A 24,366-nucleotide genomic window follows, 5' to 3' on the forward strand; every position below is an offset into this window, starting at 1 on the left:
TAAAACAAAACAAAGGGCTTCAAGAAAGCCTCGAAATGAAACAAGGGCAGCTGAAACATTTTAAAAGTTTTGAAATGTTTTGAGTTTCAAAGCTGAATCTGGGCTTGCCTGCAAGGAAACAGAAAGTAAGGAGAGGAAGGACTGTTCTGATATTGACTGTGACTGTTTGGCTGCCTGAGATGCTGTTGGTGCTATTGTGCTGCTTACTAAGTTATTACCTGTTGTCATTTGAAGTTGTGGACCAGGCTGAGGCTGTAGAGGAGGAAGAGGCCTCATTGGGACACACTACTGTATCATGTAGAGGCCCCAGCCTTAACACAGTCACACGTCATGAGTTTTGCTTGTCAGCACCTTGAGGTGCAGTTTCCCAGAAATCCCTGTACCCATCTCCTTGAAACATGGCAGGCATCATGCCCTCAGAAGGGGCTACCATCCCTGCTGTTTTCATCCAAATCTGCCAAAAAATGCCAAAGTTATAAGCAGTTTTGTGCTTCCCCATTATAGCCTATGGGCGAAATGTCAATACAGTGAAACAGTTTCGACGAAACGAAATGGAACAGTGCTTTGAAACAAAATGCTGTCCCATCGAAATGGTGAAATGGACATTGAAACGAAACGGTGCTGTTTCACACAGCCCTATACATACAGATATACACACACATACATGTCTGTGAGTGTGTGTGTGAGGTGATTCTTAATGTATGAATTTTAAGAACAATGCACTGAACAAAGTAGTAATTGTCTCCCATCTCTGTGTAATTCTGAAGTGTTAATATCCTGAAGCCTATAATTTTAATGGTAAACACAGCATGATTGTGAGTAAATGCTGTTTTATAATAATACTTTTCATGCTGCAGAACCCACCTCCTGTTTTCATATGAACATTAACCTCATTTGTTGTAAAAGAACACAAGAATTCATGTCTTAAAAGGTAAGTGACAATGGAGCTAGTTTTCAATTCTCATTTTTATTTATTTGTATTTATAAGTCTACACACAAATACACTGTTACAATTTGGGATCCTAAACAGCCTTCATAAAGGAAATAATGCTCACTGTTTACCTTTATATAACACTATTTCCCCATGTCCTTCTATCAATTACTAGTGAAACCTGAATGAAGTTAATATATCTGGATAAATGAAATACAGGCAGTCCTCGATTTACAACGCTTCGAGTTACAACATTTTGCACTTACAACATTTCTAAATTGACACCGTTTCAACTTTCTGATGTCAGTTTTGACTTTACAATGCTTGATCCGACGCCACACCATGCCAGCAAATAAGTTTGCTGCGTCGCCCATCTCCCATCTGTCCAAACTTCCTTGGACACTTTCTTTAAGAAAGCAGACAAGACTCCAGAAAAACCTGCAGCAAAGACTCCTAAGAAGACTCCTGCCAGGAGCCCTTCAAAAAGTCCAGCGAAGTCACCTCAAAGAAGTCCTTCCAAATCAATATGATTGCTATTTACAATATAAATACGTTAACGTAGCTATATTACTCATCTATAATTGATTGAGTACAAAATTCTGGGTTATTTTTGGTGAAAATAGGGTATCAGGTCTTGGTTCAGGAACCAATCCCCCATTTATTACATTGTTTCCTATGGGAAAAATCGGTTCCAAGTTACAACGTTTCGACTTAAGACATGGTTCTCAGGAACTAATTGTGTCATAAATCTGAGGACTGCCTGTAGTCAAGAGACTAAATATATTCGTAAAACCACACTGGATTGGAAATCCAGTCGGCTTAAGTTCTTTATCACTCAGTAATACTTTGCTTCTTGTAAGCAGCTGTTCAACACTGAAGTTCATCACAAGTTATTATATAATTAGGTTAACTGTTAGAAGTTGTAAAAAAACCAACTGCAACTTAATCTGTATTTGCTTGGCACTGATTAATGGTGTTTTTTCATTACTACATTTATACTTGAATGTAAAAACCTTAATTTTGTAGAGTCCAATTAAGCTTAGACACTCACAGATGCACCCTTCCTGTAAATAAACTGCTAACCTGGAGGGAGGAAATGTTTTTCACCACCCTAGGCTGTAATATACCAAGAGATATTTAACTATCAAGACATGTTGGCCAAATAATGCAAGGCTTAATGGTTTAAAGTGCCAATTACCATTTGAAAGATGGGATGCGGTTTCACTGGAAATTGAGGGGGCTGGTATTTTGCAAGCAGAACTCGGGACCTTGTAATCTGAGACAAACAATATGGAAAGGGAACACTAATATCTTTGGCCCTTTGAAAACCTTTAGTTATAGGTCACAAGTGCAGCTTTGATTGTAAAAACCAGTGATGACCCCCCTCCATTTTTCCCTGGCTCTTTAAGGCACCAGGATCCTGCTATATGGCAAAACTCCCACTGATTTCAGTAGGAGTAGATCTAGTCTTAGTGTAAAAACATTCCTGTCAGATCACATAATAAAACAACAGTATAAAGTAATAAGAAACAATTTGGAGTCTGTAATCCTTATAAATCTATCTTTGCATTCTGCTTTGTATCTCTGCCAATTTAATTTAAATTAACTCGCATCTGATGTACTAGAGACTTCACAGAATTCGGCATTACAACAACAATAATTGCTTTATAACAGTAACCAAATATAGGACTATGTTTCAATTAAAGGGGCCACTATATTCAATTTAGACATGATAAGACAGTTGCTGAGAGGATAAATACCAATTATTAAAGCGTTTATGGGCCTGTTCTCTAGGTAGCAATTAGTCCTGAAAAGCCTTACTCACAAGAGGTTGCGTCATGCCTGTTTGAACACAGCCCTGATTGTGGTTAAGAGTACTGGAAGGCTTTTGAATTCACAGGCTCCTGTAGGATCATCTCTATGTCACCTACTACACTGTACACCTAAATGGTAAACAGAATCTGGTCCTCTGTTAGTTCTTACTAGCATAAGTTGCCTCTTGGACACCCCATGGGACTTTATGGAAGAAGTCCTCATGTCTACAATGGTGTAATTCAGCTGCCAATGGTGGTATTGACAGTTACACCATTGAAGAAGAAGTTAGAAACTGTTAGAAGCTGGCTCCATTAACAATAGTTGCATGAAAGTATGAAGAGAATGGGTGCTATATTTGTGATTCAGAGGCTGAACTTTCTTTCAGAGAAACAGTTAAACTTTGGCAAACTGTATGTAAAAGGGTCCAGAAAAACCTGTATAAATTCACAAATGAGCATATTTATTTTAGAGGCAACGATTTTTGTGAGTGATATCTTTTACTGAACCAACTGCATGGCTGGGATGCATTTAGACAAGATTTCAAATTCATTCTTCAGGTCAATGAAATGCATCACATTTTGAAAGCTTGTCTAAGCCTATCCTAGATATGCATTCGGTCCAATAAAAAGGTAAAAAAATGCTTGCCTCTTACATATGTTCTGGACCAATGTTACTACAACATCACTCCAATACTACATATTTATTCTAGTCACTGACTAATATTAAACTAAGCAAATATGTTGATGTGCATTAAGTTTGACCAGCAGAGGGTTCATAAAGAGTCAATGGACAGGTATAAACAAATAAAAATAGTTTTCTTTTAAAAATGTAATTTTTAAAAAATACTAAAATTATATTAAAAAAAATTAAGTACTCAAAAACTCTAAATTAACCAGTGGACATAATTCCAACATCAATTTGTTTTGGTGACATTTTTGTGAAAGGGATATTATCCAGAATCCTGTATCCAGTTAAATGTCAATGATACTAATGAAAGGCAGACAAGACTACACAAAAAAAAAAATCTGATACATAAACTTGGAACCATATTCAAATTTGCCAGGAAGTCTGTGCGAGCACATGTAAAAGATAAAGACAGCATCACTATTACAGATATGAAGCTATGATTGTGCCATTTTCCATGCTCCAAGGTGAAAAGCACTGTTAATAAAAGGGGAAATGGAGACAAAAAAAGGGAAAGAAATCAAAGAGAACTTTAAGTCATCTCTTTCATGATTAATAGTCTTCAAAAGGCAAATGTTGCATGCACTAGTTCCCCCAAAAGCTAGACACAGCTCTTCCATTTCCAATGCATTCCCTTTCTTTTATTTTCATGAAGACAGGTTTGAGAAAGCAGACCGCTGGGAAGAAATGCTACAAACTTCTAAGTTAGTGAAAGAACTTCCAGCTTCACTAGTATATTCTGGGTAGGAAGAACTGGAAGAAATTATGTTTTTCAGCCTCTGAAGTGCAATAATCAATAGCAGAAGAAGAAAAGCTAAGAGACTGAGAAATATAGAAACGTAGACATAGACATTTGATAAGCGGCCAGACGATGAATCCACTGAAGTAGACAAGGATGTGGGATATAGCTCTAGAAAAGTCCCATTTTCCATGTGTCCTACAAACCCAGATGAAGGGGCAGGTTCTGACATTTTGGTCTGAGTGTTTTAAAAACTGGGAATTGATCTTGAATTCAAAGGCTGTTCAGTGACATAAAGGATGTATTCTAGATCCTTTCATTTTGACATCTCAGTGCAGGTATACCAAGTCACTACACAATCACGTTTATCCTTCAATTCTCAAATCCGGGAGTAATGCAAGATACTGTATCCGTTAGAACTGCAATGAAAAAAAAAGAATATACAGTTAATTTACTATTGTTCAATATGAATTGCTTACCTAATGCACTATTACTTCAAACTTTCCTTTCATTTTTTCCTTAAAGTTGACCTTTGTTTTGTTCGGATTTCCCAAGCAGGGAAAAGAAGTGAAGTTTTTCCCATAAATTATTTCAAATATACCCTTTTAAAGAGAGATCAGTGCAATCCAACAATCTCTGAACTTTGTATGGGAAAGAAGTACTCAACAACAACCCCAAAGCTGTATTTCACTGCTGATGATATCTATATGAAGCCAGTTAAAGCCCTGAATCCAAGCACCCTCAATGTTTGTGGGGTGAGGAGAGATTTCATAATACAGATTTGAATTTTTTGCCCAAGGATGTTCCCTATTTATGTCACACAGTCACTTGTGCCAGTTTACGGGATGCTCAACCTGAGCTGTAATGGATGTTATTCCTATTGCTTTCAAGCCTTGCAGGAGGATAGAGTGACCGGGCAAATGCCGTTTCATAATATACAGTGAAAGGTTGCGTTATAACGTGAATTCCTTCATGTCCGGGAATCTTTATCAAAGGCAGGATTTCAGGAACTGACCACACTACAGAATGCAACCAATAAGTCTTAAAACTGAGCTCAGAAGGAATTTATCTTGTAGACAAAACTAAATAAGGAATGAAAAATTCTCCTTAAGAACTTAAGCTTGCAATCTCAAAGTAGAGTTGTTCAGCAAGGTTACAGATAGTAAATCTACTGCTACTATTACACCCGTGTCTCTCCAACAAATAGAATCTGGGACTTTGCTCATTTAGTTATTTTATACAGGTCTATGGTATGGTTATCTATTTTTTTTAAGATTGAAAAGCAGAAATTAGTCATTAGCATACTGATCCACTGCTGATTAGGTGCCTCAAAAAAATACAGTTTTCAGGCAAATCCTTCCCTATGCTCACACCCAGAGGCAAAAATCAGAGCAAACAAATGGGTCTTCTGCTTCAGCAAACTCAAGGTTAGATTAGAAACACCTCTTGGAAAGTACCAGCTTTTAATCTTCACTCATTTTTTGACTAAAGAAAAATACTAGAGCAATTTTTCTGTTTCAGAGAACTCCAGAAAGACCAAAAAGAGTCAGAATGCTTTTGATACTATGGATTCTGGGTTTGTCTTCTGAAACATGTCTGCACCCCTAACAGTTCTAATGTTGTGTGGCACCCTTCAGCACCCTCAGAAGGACCTCATGGCACCCTAGCTGAGAATTACTGGTCTAAAGGAAGCAACTCCAAAGATGCAAGGAAATATTTTGTCTCCAGCCTCTCCAATTTGGATTTAGAGTCTCAGATGCACTCAACAAATCTCAAGAAGTCAGTGTAAAATGTGAGTAGGGAAGAGGCCTGTGCTGGGGTTCCTTTCACCAACTTGCTAAATTATCAGTGCAATGTGCTTCATGAGCATAGGGTGAAGCTTAGTGACCGCTAATATTCTGATTCAGTAGCACTTAATCCCATGGTTGGCTAACTTTGCACTAATATCACAGCTCCACAAGGTACAAGGGGACGGAGAATCAATTACATTTTCTATACACAGTAAACTAATCCCGGCACTGTCTACATGTGCTTTTTTACCATTGGATAGTAACTGAGTCTGACGGGACTATCTGACAGCGCTGTAAATTAGTCTTCAACAGCCCACTTACTGTGCACTCATAGACAATGATGCTTTACTATGCAGTAAATTAGTCTACTGCACAGCAAAGTGCATGTGTAAACGTGCCCACTAGGTGCATCTACACATTCATCAATATGCTGTAATTATGGCGCATTAATTTTAGTAGCTGTAATGACAGGTACCAACTTAATGTGGCGTAACTGGTACTACCGTACATTAATGCAGATGAGCACTTTTTTAGTGATGCTAATGTACGTTAGACTCAATCTGCTGAACATTAGCACCGGTTTTGCCATCGCGCTAACACACAGTAGAATTAGTCTTCTGTGCATTAAGTGTCTTAAGTACATGTGCCCACTGAGTAGCAGTTTACTACATGGATAAACCCTTTGACTTCAGTAGGGCTATCTGCAGCATAGGTATCACTTGATACAAGTAGAAGTGGCAGAATCAAGTCCTTAAAATTACTACGTTATTTTGTGGTCTTTTTCAGATGCCACACTAAAGCTTAAGTATCTTGCTATGTTTCCATGAAAGTGTTCCAACACTTTTACCCAGGATGCACTTACCTTATAATTTTACCTTTGAAACTTGTATTTCCTGTCAGTTCTCTTAACTTAATTAAGTATCTATTTCTTCAAGAGGCTGATATTTTCACAGGCTGTGACAAAAGCAGGAATCCATGCTAATGGTCCTCAAGAAAGATGAGACATGTTTCTGCTGGTGCCATTTCTTCTCTGGCAGACTAATAAAGGCCTTAAGAGGCACCTACTAAGAGTGCTAAGAAATCTGCGTTGTAGTCACTATAATCATTTGCATATGGTTATCCATCATGCTTTGCACTGCAAGTTGAATTTGGAGGCTATGCTATATGCCATAAATAGATCTAAGTTTTGTCACTGTTACTTAGATACTAAGTGGTAGATGGAGTATAATGATACCATTCTTTTTCTTCTGTAACCCCAATTTTGTTTCCTATACCTAGATATCTCAGTCAGAGAATGCATTATAAAGTCTAGGTAGATAAATACACTACCTTTGTTTTACTGTAAAACTTGTTTTATACACAGGCTTCCCAGTGGCTCAAGATGCATCTACTAAATAGTAAGAGGTGTAAAACTGCACCAATGGATTTCAGGTACTAAAGGCTATCATTTTATATGGTATATAACTTTATACTAACTTGTAAAATATATTGGGGAAAAATTGTTTTAACTTTGGTTTTACTTTCCCTAAGAACGGTATTTAAAGCATGTCGTGAAATCACTTATAGCAGACCCAGTAGGGAGAGATCCTTTGGTACTATCCTTACCTTAGTGGTTCAAGGATAACTAGTGGAATAAAATGTGCTGATTTCATATTCTGCAGTGAGTTGAGTGTCTTCTAGCAAAGCTTATATATGAAAGCAATTTAGCTCCCTGGCCATGGGAGAAGTAGGCAAGCTCCGCTGGGGGTGGGAAGGGGAGAAGGATCAGGCCCCTCACCAAAATATGACAGAAAAATTGAAATGGTGGGTTTCAATTAAAAAACAACCACTTCAGTTTAGGGGGCATAGAATAAAACCTTGGGAATTAAACCCCCATCACATGTACAAGCACCCTAAATGACTGGGGTAGGCTGGGACTCTTGGCACACTCTGGAGAGGATATGGATCAAGACAGCAATTTCCCTTGCTAGCATAGGCAGCTTCAGTGCAGAAATGGTAGGATGGAGATTTCTGGATGAAGGTGTGTATTTATGTGGTTCCAGAGGAGAAGCCAAATACTAGACCCAGTGGGCTGTCCAGATGAGCTTGTTTGTGTGGTTTGTGGTTCTGCAGATCCATTTGTGGCATTGTAAACCACACACACTGCACATGCAAGCATTCCCTGCACTGCTAATTTGCAGTGCACCAGGGGGTTTTTTGACACCAGGAGATCCCGGTGTCAAAAACACCCATGCCAGAAAAAAGCAGGGTGGCACGCGTGGCAGCAGCATGCACCACCCGAAACCAGAGCCTGACCAACCAGAGTCATGTTCCAGCTGCCAGCCAGACTCAGTGCACCTGCATCACCACCACTGGAGCCCCAGGAGGACCCCTGGTAAGGCTGCTGGGGCCAGCCCAGAGGCTAGACCCAGCCTCCCCTACCCCACCCAGGACACCTTGCCACATGCCAGAGCATGCAAGCACAGGCATTCCTCAGGGACAAGTAGCAGCGGCACAACTACGTGCCACTGCTATTTGTCTCTGGGGAAATGTGCATGCTTATTTGGACATGCCCAATAATGGTAAGCCCCATGCAGTTCTTCCCTATGCCCATGATTTATGAGCAGTTTAGGGCTGGCAAAAACCATAACTTGCCTAACTTTCCTGTGTCAAATTCCTCCAAAAAGAACCCTAGCATCTTTTTTCTTCATGGTGCATTTTGTGCATTTCCATCAGGACAGAGGGCCCAATCCTGTCCCCGCTAAAAACCAATGGGAGATGCAACTGACTTTAGTGATATTACAGCAGAGTTAAATTTGTCCTAGTGCAACAAAATTTTGAGAAAAGACAAGTAAATTGACCAACTGACAAGTAAACTGACCAAGGAGTAAAACAAAATAATGAAGTAAAGTCAGCACTAGTCTTGTCTATGATGGTTTTAGCCTTCTCTTTTGTGAGTTTGTAAAGTTTTTTTGTATAAGGGTAAAATGCGAATTTAAGATGCAGTTACTAGTCCTGAATAACTGTTCACTCAAGCTGTATGCATTTTTCTCAGAGATCTGAGGAAGTGTACTTGGTACCCAAAAGCTTTTCTATCTCTCTCCCAACTATACAGTTGGTCCAATAAAAGATATCACCCACAAAAAGCTTTGCCCCACCATGTGTAGACACACTAATTCTGGAATAAGTGCTTTGTTTCTGGTTAACTTAACCATTTTCCTGAACAGCACACTGTATAAAAAAAGCTCAATCCCTAAAAGAAAGGCTCTTTGCAGACCAGATGGAGTGCTTGATTACATTTGGACAATCCCATCTTCAGATCATCTTCTCGGGGCAGCTGTGCAGCGTCAATAAAAGGGCAAGGGACTGGAGGGGTCCACGGTCATCAGGCCCAGGCTTCAGCTATCACAAGCCCCATATAATTTCTTTCATAAACTGATGAAGATGCATTTTATAATCGGTAAGGTTTTTGCTGCCTTTCCGTAATCTGACTGTAAGGTTCTCCCAGAAACACAGTCATCTGTTTGCATAGACTGAACTGACTGAAGCTTAGTAAACAAGTGACTTAAAATCCACCTTCACTCCATGTTGGTTTAGCTTTACAGTCCTATAAAGTGTAGAATTAGAAAGTCACCAGATATGACAACTACAAGCAGATCTGTTGCATAACATGGTACCATTCTTTTCAGAGTAAAATAGCCATAGAAAACTAGGGTTGGAAGGGTCATCTAGTCAACCCCCCTGCTCAAAGCAGGACCATCCCCACATTGATTACCCCAGCCAAGGCTATCTAGCTGGGTCTTAAAAACCTCCAAAGATAAAAAGTACACAACCTCTCTGGGTAATCTGTTCCAGTGTTTTACTACCCTCCTAGTTAGAATAAAATTCCTAATATCTACCCTAACCTTCCCTTTCTGCAACTTGAGACCATAGCTCCTTGTTCTCTTATCTGCTACCACTAAAAACCATCTAGCTCCACCATCCTTCAACAGCTATTTTCCTGTCATCTGTTACTCTTGTATTCATCTTCTAAGTGTACTTCCCCACAGACCACGATTCTAAGTTATTAGCTGTTCACATCTTTCCTCAAATGGCACCAGCCTGAAAGGCTATTTCTTGGGACAACTGGAACAAACTTGTTTCAAGTAATACAAACAACATAAATGAATAAGATACCTGGACAACAAATATCTGTAAAACTTTTATTAAGTGCTAAGCAGTTCTACGAACAAGTTGTGGTCCCACAATTTAGACCAAAGTGAGCTACAGATGAGAGTGCAACAACATATCTCAACAGATTTCAGGGATACAAGTTATAGCCGTATTGGTCTACAAGCAAAAGGAATGATTTCCACCTAGGAGAAATTTTACTACCTATGCTTGAAGAAAGGTGTGCGCCCCCAAAAGCTTACAAATAAAGAATTTGTTTGCAAATATCTAGTTGGTCTAATAAAAGATATCACTTCTACCCAGAGTTCCGATTCCTACAATCTCAACATAACACATAGTAAGTAGGGTACTTTGTCAGATAACCTTGGCTACCCAGTGCTATAAATCCCTTACAATTCAATCGCCTATAACCTATCTCTCTGCGTATCTTGATGGAGCCATTCTATTTCATCCAATGACCTCAGTGAAAATGCAATTTAATATACCAAATTCACAACCCCTGGGGCCTTACAAGATGAAAAGCAAGGAGCAGAGATAAGTCTAGTAGATTCATTTTCTTCTGAGTCCATCAGTCATTGATCTTATAAAGTTTCTTCAGAGATGGCACCTTGGTTTCTTTCTTGCCTCCTGTGACTATAAAAGTTAAAAGGTATTTTAGATGTCACAAAGGTTTATTTATAAGTGCTCATGAAGAGTGCCAGATCACTGAAAACACATACATTTTAGGTCTGGTTTAACTAATATTTTTGCACCATAAATAGAGCACCAGAAATAGACATTAGAAGGGTGTATGTAGTTTCCTTTACCCAAGTATCTGAGCAACAGAAGCACACACACTACCAAAGTTTTACAGATGAGAAATTGAGGCACTGCAAAAACTCAGTGGAAGCTAGATGCCTAAATATCTCACCAGTGACCTGAGAAAGAATGTCTTGCATTTGAAAACTTGTCTAACTTTATCCCAACTACATAGTTTGTCCAATAAAAGATATCACCCAAAGTAATCCTTGCTTCTCATATGCATATCTTACCCACAGTTACACAGGAAGTCTAGAGGAGTACAGAATCAGACCAGGCTTCCCAAGTTCCAGGCTAGTTCCATAACCACGGAGCCCCAAGGGGTGGAGGACTCCAATGTGGAGCCCCCATGTGTTTGTTTATCTGTTTGTGTATATATTTTATGAAAGACCCAATGCAGACCACTGGCAGATGCCATCCGTGAGGCTTAGGCTGCGGTGTAAAGGAGGATTGGAGCTGCAGATAGCATCCCCTGGCATTGGGGCAAGAATGGGCAACCTCCTGCCTAATTAGAACCAATTATGAAACAACAAGGCATGGCAGATGAGTGAGGTAAGCAGTTAGCCAAGGAACAGGTGGACAGGCCAATGGTGGACTGCCCCGAGAAGGCCCCCCGTTACATCTTGTTTATGTACCTTTATGCTGATGGATGAAGTAGGTCAAAATCCATTCTATTTCAGCTCTCATCTGAGCTGGACAATTAGTACTAGATTTGATGTGGAAACCTGTCCAGTAGGAACCAAACTGACAGCAACTATTTCATATTGGCCAATTAGCCATACTGACAGTTTTCAATATAGTCTGGAAAGGTTTTTAAGTGGTGTCCTATAGTGAAAAGCATCTTATTCTGTTACAGAGTCACTAAGGGCATTTTTACCTGTTCTGGGATGCAGCACCAGACACTTTAATTAGTGAGCCAAGCTAATTAAAACACCTGTGCGTCATGTATCAGTGCCCCTGCGCATCCCCACACTGAAAAAAATGGCAGAAAGATGCTCTGAACTAAATCTCATCAAATGTGTTTTATTTCAAAGTGCCCCACCACCATTTTTTCAGTGCGAGGATGCTGACGCACTTGCCACAGAAGGCTGCCGGCGCACATCAATTTTTGTGCTCCAGCAGACTATTTTCAGAGTATTGGAGCAGGCTCCCCACACATCTATAGGAGCTCTCAGTTACTTTCCTAGCACTGCTGGTTACTTTTAGAACGAGAGTTGGATATAGACCATAGATTGCTTATTTGTATTTCGCTGTTTGTGGCTGGCTTAATTCATTCAGTTGCCCAATAAGGTAACAAAGCTATTCAGCTAGCTTGAATTTGTATTAGGATAGAAATGCTCTGAATAAAGTTTCTCTTGTTGAAACGAATGCATGTTTTGGTAAAATAATTTGCTAATTAAAAAAAGAAAAAAAAAAGAGAGACTAGTATTGGCAAGCTGGTCAACTGCCCAGTCAAGTATTGTCAATTAACGGGTCAATTGACTACCTATTTTTGACCAGTCAATGGTTACAGCAATTTTACCAAACCGCCCCCCTACTTTTTGTAGTTTTATTGAAAGTAATATGATTTTAAAAAATTTTTTTGGCATATTTCCGAAAAGTTTGTGCTATCCTGTGTATTGTTCAGACCTACTGGCAATCTTTTACAATTTTTGACTGGTTGAATACCCAACCTTAAAAAAAAAACAAACAACGTTTACCATTATCTATAGTGCATTTTTTGCATCTGACATAGCAAAGCCCATCACTTTTTTCTTGCAACACTAAGTTGCTAGGTACAGCTTCCAAGCAAGTTCTACTGGCTATACTCATGTCTTCCCCTCCTGGTCAACAGTTTAAACACTACTCTGGTACACAGCTTTCACGAGAGATTACAATCATGGCAGTTAGGCAAATAACTATGGCCAGTACCAGAGAGCACTGCGACTCTTGAAGCAGACATCTCAAACTGGACTCTGTGCTCTTTTTGATATCAGAGAGATTTAGAACTGGAAGGTATCTAAATAATATTGGTGATTTGGCCCATATTGCCTCAGCAGATCTTGCATTCACTTCATATAAATATTGAGTAATACAGGAGACAGAATAGAGCCCCTGCAGATAAGGGCTTTGGATATTAAAGATTAGTGACCTGTAATTATCCTTTGAGTTTTGTATGATGTCAATTTTCTGAGACGGGGGTTCCTTGTGGAACTCCAAAGTATAGTTATTCTCATAGGTATTTAACATTTTACTTTCTTTTTTTGTTAAGGTAAGGAACATCATGCTGATATTTGATTTACAAGTCATGTTTGAGCTAGAGGAATGCACATAGAGTAGTCATACTGAAACAGCACCACGGACACCGATTACTTACTGCCTACAAGTGCAGGCTCTCTGCTTCACTGTAACGATGCCTGCTGAAGAACAATCCAGGAAAGATGGAGCATTCAGGCAGAATACAACCAAATTATGCGACCGCTCAGAGACGGTTTAGAATACTTTATTCAATAAAAGCTAGAGAAGAAAAAGCTGGAAATTGGCCACAACAGAAAATAGGGAGGTATATCTAGTTCATTCCCCTGCCAGAAGGCAAAAATCAGCTATCTATTCCTGACAGGTGTTTGTCTAATATTATGATTAGCCCTCATGCTATTCTTGCCAAGACTGACAGTGGTGCTTGAAAAACTACAGCTAGTCATAACTGGTTTTGTTATATTTCTTCTAAATGATGCACCCTTCCTCAGCATAGATCAGGGACGGGCAATTATTTCGGGTGGAGGCTGCTCACCAAGTTTTGGCAAGCTGTCAAGGGCCACATGGGTAGCCCCACCCCTTGACAGGTGTCCACCCCGTGGTCACCATCTTGGGACCAGAAGTCCCACCCCCAACCTCTGACCTTTGCCACAGGAAGTCCTTCCCCTTGCCCCTGGAAGTACTCCTTTGGGGAAGAGGGTTTGCCATCTTAGGGGAAACTCCCCCCCCCCCCGAAACAGATTGCATACTAAAAACCAAACACCCATAATAATTTTTTTTAACTTAAATTTAAAAATATTTTTGTCCTGATTTGTGTGCATTTGTGGTATATATGCAGAAGTGATTGCATATGGGGCTTTGTGGGGATGTGTAGATGTATGTGTATGGGTATGGATGTGCGTATGGTAGCCATGTAGCGCAGAGTGGCCAGCAGGCAGGCAAGAAAGTGGGGAAAGCGGTGGAGCGGGGAGCGGAAGCCAGTAGGAGCGTGAGGCCTGCACCAATGTCCCGGGGCCGGCACTGGTGGAGCCCAGAGTGGGGAGGTAGAAGTGGGGGGTGCAGGCTGGCAGGGGTCTGCAGAGCTGGGCTTGGCTGCACCAGCAAGGAGAGCGGGGAGCTGATTGGCTGCATAGAGCCCATGCTGGCCCGGAACCCTGTGCTCCTGCCTCCCATCTCTGGGCTCTGCCGGTGCTGGCCCTGGGACACTGGTGCAGGCCCCACACTCCCGCCCAGCTCCCTTGCACCCATTCAGTCCCAGTGCCCCCACCCCAGACCTATGGTACAGGCAGAGACCAGCGTGTATCCCTGACCCTACACACCCCAGTGGGAAACAAGCTGGTGCTCAGTGCAGGTGGGAAAGTGGCCACCCCACTTCCTGTGGCCAACTTTGTGGCTTTCTGCTGCTGCCACTTGCAGCCTGCATGGGGCTGTCCTGCATTTCTGCCTTGTCAGCAGTGATGGCAATGGAGAGCAGGCACAGGCAGAGCACTGAGCGGCTACAGCATGAGGTGCCAGCCATGGGGAGGGGAAGCGGCTGCTTTTCCCCCTGTGCTGAGTACCAGTTAGCTTCCCACTGCCAATGCTAGCTTGGGCCCCACGCCCACTCTGGGCTTGCCCATCGGGGCTGAGCCTCAGCAGCAGCAACCAGGCAGAAGCTGATGCTTGGTGCAGAGAAAAGCAGCCCCGACCCCACTCTCTGCCGCTGGGCAGCGTTTGCTGCGGCTGCCTGCCTGGACCTCACATTGCACTAGGCTGCAGTGCGGCTGCTTCACCGCCACCTCTGTGCTGCCCAGCGTGGCAGCAGTTACTATGTGGAGCAGCCACAGGGCAGCACAGAGGCAGCAGTGAAGCAGCCACACTGCAGCCAAGCATGCTGTGAGCTCTGGGCAGGCAGCCGTTAACAAAGGTCCTCAGTGCAGGAGAAAAGTGGCCGCTCCCCCTCCCCATGGCCAGTGCCCCATGCTGCAGCCGCTGGGAGCCTGCCTGGGGCTGCCTGTGCCTGCTCTCTGTTGCCACCACTGCCCCACGGGGCGACAGTGATGTGGCAGAGATGCAGGCTGCAAGTGGCTGCAGCAGGAAGTGCCAGCCATTTTGGGGGGGGGGGGGGGGGGAAGGGGTGCTTTTTTCCCCCCCATGCTGAGCACCAGCTTGTTTCCCACTGCCGCTGCTCAGTCCAGACAGGCGAGCATGGGGCATACAGGGTCAGGGCTGCATGCTGGTCCCTGCCTTGACCACGAGGGTCGGGCAAGGGCACTGGAAGTGAGTGGGCATGCAGGAGTCAGCAGCAGCCAGGAACACGGGGCCTGCACCAAATGTCTCAGAGCAGGGCAGCAGGGCCACGTGCCAGCAGGGTCCAGAGCAGGGCAGCAAGAGCACAGGGTCTCAGCCACCAATGGCTCTATGGAGCCAGGTCGGCTTTCCACCCTCTCCCTGCTGATGCAGCCCAGCCCAGAGCCCAGACCTTTGTTAGCCCACACTCCACACTCCTACCGTTCTACTCTGGGCCCCTCTGCCACTGGCCACGGGAGACCAGCACAGGCCCTGCACTCCCACACGCTACTCACTTCCACTCCCCCACTGCTTTCCCCCTAGCTGCATGGCTAGACTGTGGGACTCAGCAGGAGCTGGCCCAGCCTGTGGACTGTATTTGCCCACCCCTGGCATAGATCCTCTTAGCACAACCCATGGGGAAATAGGATCCATTCAATGCAGAGGACTACTTAATGAACAAACTTTAGTATTTTGTAGTTTATGACAGCTAACAAGATAAAGAGTCCCACATGGTTTGGCTGCAGATTAAATTAGGCTGCGTTGGTCTGTTTGCTTTTTGCCCTAGGCTTGAAAAAGAAGAGACTGAACTTGCCGCAGAGTCTTAAGTATACTTAAGCCTGCCTGTTCAAAGAGGGTGAAGTGCATAGGAGTACTCTCTGACAGGGCAGACTATCCATTGATCTGTACATGTTAGAATCATTTATACCAGTGCACAGTAAATGCAAATCATTACTATTCTGAATTATATTGCACTTTGTTTGGGTGCAGAGAATTAGTGCATGGTAAGTCAGGATCAGATCTGGCATATATAAAGCTTCGTGGTTTCGTAAGGAAAGAGAGAAGAGAAAGCAAAGAAAATAAGTAAAATACTTACTGTCAGGAAGGTATCAAGATTCAACCTGCAGAACTCAGATGTCAAATAGCCGCAATAAAGCTGTAGTTTGTTCTCTCACACAGAGTTAAAGGGATGATTTCCAGGAAGGAATGCTGAGGAAAGTGCCTATAAAAGAGTAGATCCAAACTCAAGAGTTTAGCAATGACCAGAGGGTCAGAGAAGAGGCAGCTAGTCATGAGAAGTCTGACTTTTAGTGTTCTAAAGGGCAGAAGGGACAAACTGATTGGGACCCTCATGTATTATGTATTTCTGACAACAGCATCTTTCTACTATTTATCTACAACATTATGGTTATAAAGTGGGGAAAATCCCCTTTAAAATTAATTCCTGCTTTACCACCATTTCAATCTACCCTTCATGTCTTCCCTTTTAAAGCAGTGAATAAGGTCACTAAGAGCTACTGACCTTTGACATGGATGCTTTGTTCATATCTCAATAATTATTATAGTAACCTCCATAGGCCCTGGCCCCAATACAGTAGGAGCTGTAAAAAGAAAATCTATATCCCAAAGAGCAAGTACAAGTGGTCTTACCTTGAAAAGTTCATTGTCAAGTGCAATGCATATGCAAGGGCAGAAACAGATTTTGAGCAGAAATATTAATCACACATCACAGATCAGGACTTAGCAATATGATTAAGTTTATTGTGCGTGGGGAAAGATTACAACAAAAGCAGTGCCACTTTCAAAGAGTTCCTCCGCATAAGAAAGGGGGAAAAAAAACAAAAGGGAAAGAGAATGAGAGAGACTCTTACATGATCATTATACATCTCAAAACTCTACCTTTTCATTTGGTTTGAACTACATTAGAAAAAAAACAGTCCTCTAGGGATGAATGTTAATGCATTGTTACATTGCTTTTATCCCTTCTATCACTGAATTGCTTATGTTTTAAGCCTGTCCAAATTCAATAAAGAAAATAATCTTGCGCAACAAGAACTGCTGATAAGCATGTTACTGAAATCCAAATATTTTGATTACATTTCTTACACTGATGTTCTACCCAAAATGAATCCTACTGCATCCTGGAAACTTCCCCCCAGCCCCATTCAGGAGCCAAACAACAATGCCCCAGCTAAGCTACCCGTAAGGAAACAGGCAGGCTTCATATAGCATCCCTACTAAGAACATAACACAGAGAGATTAAAACTGCAAGGTGCTGAGTGCCCTCAGCTCCTGGCATGTCTCAGAAACAAAGGTTCTGTACTATCAGAAAAAAGCAACTCTCTAGAGGAGAAAAAGCCAAGTCTGTGCAAAATGGACATTATCTTCCAACAAGACAAATATAAATGATCATGCTTCAGCTCCAACTCTCCTTTGTCTCCGCAGGACTTTAACTGGTATTTTTCACAGTAAATGCTGCACTTACTCATTTATTCCATACAATATACAATGGGTCCCAGACACCTACAATGATTAAACATGCTGGAATTGCAATACAAAAAAAAAAAAATGTATATATATATACACACACACACACACACACACACACACAGAGCTAGTTTATTTAAATCCGTTTGTTCAAATTCAAATAGCACACATACATATTGAGATGGAGAGGGCTGAGATATTAGTTACATTTGCAGAATGTAGAAATATTTAGACCAGGAGATCAGAAAGCTGATCTAGAAGAGGCCCTTTGAGTAAGCTGTATCACACACTTATTCTGCCTTCTAATATCCATTTACTGCTTTTAACAGCTATTCTCAAAGGACTCAACTGGACTCTGCTAGTTTAGCAGAGTCCATTACTAAGGGTTCCAATTTGGGGCCCTGTCCCTATTGTGACACAAAACTACACTTCCTCAATGAGCAGGTTCACCCACAGTCCCAGCTTAGCTGGGGGACAGGCAGGTGGGGTATGATTCACTCATCCTCCCTGCACCCCTGGGGAAGTAAATTGAGAATGCTCAGAAAACATTCTATCTGCTCCTGACTACTGTGCCCTCCCATGCACAGCTAAGGGGGATCCTGACTGTTGTACTATTCCCACTGCAGGTATTTTCATGAAAAGCTTCCTTTTTCCATTTTTAAACAACTAGAATTTTCAACAAACAAACAAAATGGAAAAAACAACAGACATACCTCAAAACACCGTGGTGAGAGGGGGGAGTTGTTTTGTTTTGTCTTTTGGTAAGCCCAATTTGAGAAGTCTTCTTTTTAAGAATTAACATTTCAGAAGAAGTGAAAAACAAAGTTTCCAGTGAAAATACAATTTTCTGTGAAAAAGCATTAAATCCCAGCAAAACACCACTTCTTAGTGAATATTTTTTAGTGAAATAAACCCTATTTAAAAAAAAAAAAGGCTCTGTCTGAGATTTCCCTTTAAGGTGCAATCTGGATCAGATTCTGTCCTCCTCACATGGAGAAAGAAGTTTTTACCGAGGGCTCACTACCATTGATATTGTTAGTATAGGGGCTGCCCAGTGTGAAACAGGTGACATAGTTCGCTCTCTCATAGTCAAATTAAATTCTCTTAGGATGCCACTTGCTGTAAGGTTTATGTCCCCCTCTTCCTGTACGTGACACAAACACAAACCAGCATACCTTCCTGTTCCCATCCAAATGTCTTACACCTTAGCAGGTAGCTCTCTTTGGAACAGATGATACCTGGCTATATAAAAGGGAATAGGCAGAAGAGGCCCATGAAAGGATCAGATAAGTATTCCAGCCAGGCAATAAGCAGCTAGGACAGCCCCATATCCCCAGGCTCCAGCCACTCACTGACCAGCTACACAAGTGGAAGAAATATGCACCTCTCAACAGAGTACAAATCACAAGCAGGAGTAATCTGAGGGCTCTGGCAGGCTTTCTGACTCTCAGGCAGAATTGCCTCCTGGTGTTCACATCGGTCAGCCTGGTTTCCCAGCATCATTTCCTACAGGCTACTCCTACATGATAAAAAAAAAATCAAGCCCTTACACCAGCTGTTCTTATTAGGGATCCTTATTCACATTCCATGGGCATAATAGTACTTTTTCCACATGTTCACTTATGCGGTTAAAGATTTTCAGAACTGAGTTCTTATCCTGAATTGATTCTAAAGCCAAATTGTGGTTTGATTCTGCTCCACTGGGCAGATACAAAAACAGATCTGCTCACCCTCATTTTCAAAGGATATAGTCTTAGGATCATATCATATCATCAGTTTACAGCAGCACTCCCGGGTAAAATTAGTGCAGGACTTGGCTAAAAAATAAAATAAAATAATGGCCTTTAATTCCTTTGACCAATTCCATAATTAAGTACTTAATGAATGGGAGTATGAATTAATTACTAGATGGCTCACAAATAAAAATAAAGCATCATGACAAAGCAAACTACAAGAGGTATTACAGAATCAATGAGTTATGCAAAAATAGACCCATCTCAGACCACAACGTTTTAAGCTGTATTCCCTTTGGTTTCCTTAAAAAAAAAAATGATGGGACAATATAGCCCTAGAGCCTCAAGTTGGACAAGCCAGTTTACAGAATTTTTTCTTAATGTACCATTAAGTTTGAGAAATTATTCTCCTTACAAAATACTAACCCAGCACAAGAGAATTTGCTGAGAATTCAAATGCCAAGTCCTTTTTTACTTTAATTCTCTGCACTGTATCCCTGTACATTTTCCTAATCCAGGTGAAATCTCCCACATTGTGTCCCATATCAGAGAGGCCAAAGGTGACACTTTCTAAAATCCTCCCCTCCATCTTCTTAGATATAGAAGAACTCCCACCCTCCCATCATTTCTCCTTTTCCCCATGCCCTTCATGCAGACCACATCACCAAGAATATTTAGTATGGCAAGATTCAAGATGGTTCTAGAAAGTGGGGTCGCTCTCTATAGCATTACCACAAGATGTGCAAAAATGATAGGAAGTTGTTCACCATTAACACAGAATCCTGTCTTATCGGGGGGCGGGGGGGCGGGTAAGGGGGACGGGATAAAACAGGACACACACACACACACGACATCTGGTACTGGATGCAGCTCACCATGAGGTGGCTTTAATCCAGGAGGATGGAAATAAAGTGAGAAAGAAGAAAGCAGCATAGTGTAAACTGGGACTCCAACTCATAAAACATATGGATCAGTGGAACTTGTAACAAGCTGTGTCCCTCTCAAGTTGGGATCATCAGCCACAAATGGATTCATCAGGCATCTGACTAGACCTTTTATGTGTACACCATGATCCGGAGAGTTGGTCATTGCCTACCTAATTCAAACTAATAGGGTGTATAGAGGTCTTACCTGCCTGCACACAGTCCAGCTTATCTTGCTGGGATCCTATGACCCCAGCTGACTTCCTGCCCTTTGGGCAGGGGGCTGGACTCGATGATCTCCAGAGGTCCCTTCCAGCCCTGATGTCTATGAAATCTATGAAATGCAAACTACTTCATTGTTTTCAAACTAGCATATGAAAACAGGCATTCTTTTAAAGGTAAGGTGATACTGTACGGTGAAGTATAATGAATCAAAACATAACACAGAAATGTAAGTGGGTGAGGCTGGCCTTGGAGTGACAAAGTGGGCATGCCAAAAGAAGCAGAGTTTGTACCAAATTTATGAAGCTGGAGTAGCAAACAGGGCTGAAATGTATCCTTCTTTCTTAGCATTACTGTGGCTCTTAGGAGTCCAAGTCATGGCTCAAGATCCCATTTACCAGGTTATGTGCAAACACAGAACAACTCTGTAAATAATCCTTGATCTACAGAGTTCACAAGCAAAGACAAGAAACCACAGACAGACAGACAGACAGACAGACAGACAGACAGACAGACAGACAGACAGACAGACAGACAGACAGACAGACAGAGGAACTCAAGGAAACAGAGAAACAACAGTGGTCACCATCAAGGCACTGGTCTGTGGGAAAGAGCAGTCCACCTGTTGTAGTTTTCTTCTTTTTATAGGCAGCATATCAAAAGAGAATTTTAAGGAGGGGTTTGAAGGAGAATAATGAGTTCCCTATTTGAAATTTTTAACCAGAAGGAGATGGAGCTTGGTAACTTGGGCAAGAGCAGGAGCTGACCCTTTAAACTGAGGAAAAGATGATAGGTAGCCTCTGATAGTGAAGACATGCAGCTTATTTCTGAAGCTAAAGAGAAGGCAGAGGAAGAAGAACAGTGTGTGGTGCAGGGAGATGTGGTCAAGGTGACAAGCTAGGAAAATTATATTTGCAGAACCATTCTGTATGTATTTTAGGAAGGCAGGATCATGCTTGTCAAACAAAGCTAGAGAAAAGGATGTAGCAGCCATTGAGATACGAGAGAATGAAAGTCTGGTTTTTCCTGCCTTTTTAGCATTTAAATTCCAAACCGGATTCCTGTCATAAACGTCAGATTTTGTAGCATCTGATAGATGCACACTGCAGTTGGGTTTATTCTTTTTTAGCCTTCTTCTCCACATGGTTTGGATGCCAAAATAGGGAACTGCATTCTCTGATGCCTTATCAAAGAATCTTATTATTAATCATCAGAATATTATTATTGGTATTTCATTTTGGGATCCCTATTATGGACCAGGATACTCTGCAGACACAGTTTACTGATTTCAACCTCTTGCATCTATAAAAGATTAATGCGTGCAAATGCTAACAACTTTCTTAGGTACTTGTCCTTACAGTGATCTTGCTGGAATGTCAAAACAGGCCTGTCCTGTAGTTCCGAATCCTCATTATTCCTCCCGCTGAGTACTATGCACACTAGCAACCACAACCACCAAATACAAGAGACTGCACCAGGTGGGTCTGCAGATGTGGAGCAGAAGGAGGTATAGGACACATGTTTGCCTCTGGGTCCTTTAAGTCACACAATAGTACCCTGTGGAAGCAATGAAGGTATCAGCAGTGCCATCAATCCTACAGCCTCTAATATGGAAAAATCCTTTAAAATAAAAACATCAGGGGATCTAGGTGACTCCAGGCCTTCATTCTTCTCAACTCATTCTGGTAGGCAGAACTAAGATGATGGCCAATTTGAATATAAAAAAGAAAAGTCACAGTTATAAAGGGGTCATACTTCCTCATAATTCAGTCATAGCATTTTTCTCAGAATGAAATGATGAGTAAGTACCATGTACAATGTGCTATAACTGCCTACAATATTCTAAATGTGAGTCTATTATAAGCACATTCTACTACATTAAGCCGAATTCAGGGGAAATTATAGTAATAAGATTTATTAGGCAGCTCATAATTTTCTTTGCTTACCTAAGCGTTGTTAAGCAATTTGCCAAATGTTTAGCTTTTGAACTACTACTAATAACCTCTCTCTCTCTTCCGCCTGTCCTGTTGCAATGCAGGGGCAGTGAGAGTCCCCCTTCCCAGCTTTATGACCCAGGCTTCATTACCTCACATTAAATATTCTCCAGTAATGATAATATGGACTTTTACTAAGGAAGGAAGTGATTGGAAAGACGACAATTTTCTGTGGATACATCTGCATATTTCTTATATTATCCAAGCATGTTCCTTTTGCCTTGGAGCTTGATGAAACTAAACAGCAAAATCCCCAAAGAAATCAAACTCTTTTCCTTAGCATCACCACAAAAGAATAATGCCTGGTAGCAACCTTTACTGTATTCATAGCTCCAAAATATGTAGGTATAGTCAGTCATCAATCCAAGTTTTTGAACTCTAAATCTTTTGTTTTATAGGATCTTTTAAGATTATTAACCAACATGTTTCTGTATCCTTCCTATTCTGAAAACATCACATTTGTGGATACAGTCCCAGTGATTTTAGAGAATCCTCTAGTGCCTGACTACAAGAAAAACAACTCCTTTGAAACAAAATATATATATATTTGATTCAAGTACTTTGACAATTCAAGAAAAAGCCAGTAAGGGCAAAAATTGTCCCTGCCTTACCACAGGAAAAAACATATTTGGAACAGCAAGAATATGAGTAAACAACATACAAGTGACACAGTCTCAATCTCCACTCATTTTTCAATAGGCTGGGAATGACACTACTCCCTTTCTTACTACCACAGCTTAAGTTTCCTGCATAAAATGAGAAAACAGAGGAGGCTTTCCCTTTTTATACCATGGCATCCAGCATTCAAGGACTGTATTAACCTTTAGACAGAAAGCAGGGTAGGGATCCACCTGACAGCTTACTGAATCAGAGATGCACAAGCTTTTGCCAGCGCTCTGATTCAGTTAGTTTAGAGATGCGATTCTCAGCCAGGCTGGTGCTGTGGCTCCCTGGGCTGTTCTGGGATCTTTTCAAGGGTGCCAGGGGATGCCGTGCAATGCTAATCCGTATGAAACACGTGAAACAAAATAAACCCAGAGATTTTCAAGCAGGAATCCAGCGTTAAAAGCAGAAAGGCCACCACAAGGCAGAACAAGTTCCTGGTGACCAAGCAGCTCCAGTATTTTTCTGCAGTCGAAACATCAGTGAAACTGAACAGCTCCGCTTCCGAGGGACGCCTCCCAATCTAACAGGGGGCGCCTGGAGCCTAGGAAGGTTGGGGGCCCCGTGCGCTCCCGGGGGGCATCTCTGCCCTGCCTTCTGTATTCCCTCGGGCAATATTTCGCTGCCAGCAGAGCTGGCGAGCTGGTATCACCAAGCTACGCGTGATGGCAAGGGGCAGCAGTAAACTCTCAGACGGAGCACCTCTCGCAGGCACAACCTGGGCTTGGTACCGTGACCATAAGCCGCACAGCCTGAAGCCTGACATCTGAGCGGACACATCACACACACCTGACAAGCCAGAGAGGCTCCAAGCCCCCGGCGGCACCGTTTTTCTCTTGTAAACGAAGAGCCCGGCCCTGATCTCAGGGACATGAGAAGCAAGGAGGAAGTTTGACTTCAGCGCTAGACTTCAGAGGGCGCCTCCCAGCTCTGCCGCTCTTTTGCCCCCGAAATGATCTCTTAGCCCCTGGGACAAGCCAACCCCCCTCTCCCCCCGCTCCGTGCTGCCGCCGACCCCGGCCCCCGGCACTGGGGGAACAAGCAGCTCTGATGAGAAGGGGAAGGGAAGGGGTGCCTGCCTGCCCGGCTCGGGCCGCGACCCCAGCGCGCACTAACCTGCTCCGCGCTCCCCCGACCGCCTCCGCCGCCCGGCG

At 42.2% G+C, this 24,366-nt stretch overlaps 1 protein-coding gene across 1 annotated transcript; it reads right to left on the reverse strand.

The window, feature by feature from the left end:
* Positions 1-24,366, reverse strand: SERTM1 (serine rich and transmembrane domain containing 1). The gene is made up of 3 exons (XM_090027416.1): positions 24,329-24,366; positions 16,287-16,412; positions 1-4,588 (listed from the first exon to the last, which is right to left on the reverse strand). Exon 3 carries the CDS (start codon positions 4,399-4,401, stop codon positions 4,078-4,080), a length of 324 nt encoding a protein of 107 aa, XP_089883542.1. The 5' UTR covers positions 4,402-4,588; positions 16,287-16,412; positions 24,329-24,366; the 3' UTR covers positions 1-4,077.

Source organism: Crocodylus siamensis, chromosome 1, assembly GCF_052110815.1.
Source record: "Crocodylus siamensis isolate JL-2025a chromosome 1, ASM5211081v1, whole genome shotgun sequence".
NCBI classification, from domain to species: Eukaryota; Metazoa; Chordata; order Crocodylia; family Crocodylidae; genus Crocodylus; species Crocodylus siamensis.

Coding starts and splice junctions, on each gene's coding strand:
- SERTM1 (XM_090027416.1), bottom strand. CDS start 4,401: ATGTCAGAACCTGCCCCTTCATCTGGGTTTGTAGGACACATGGAAAAT.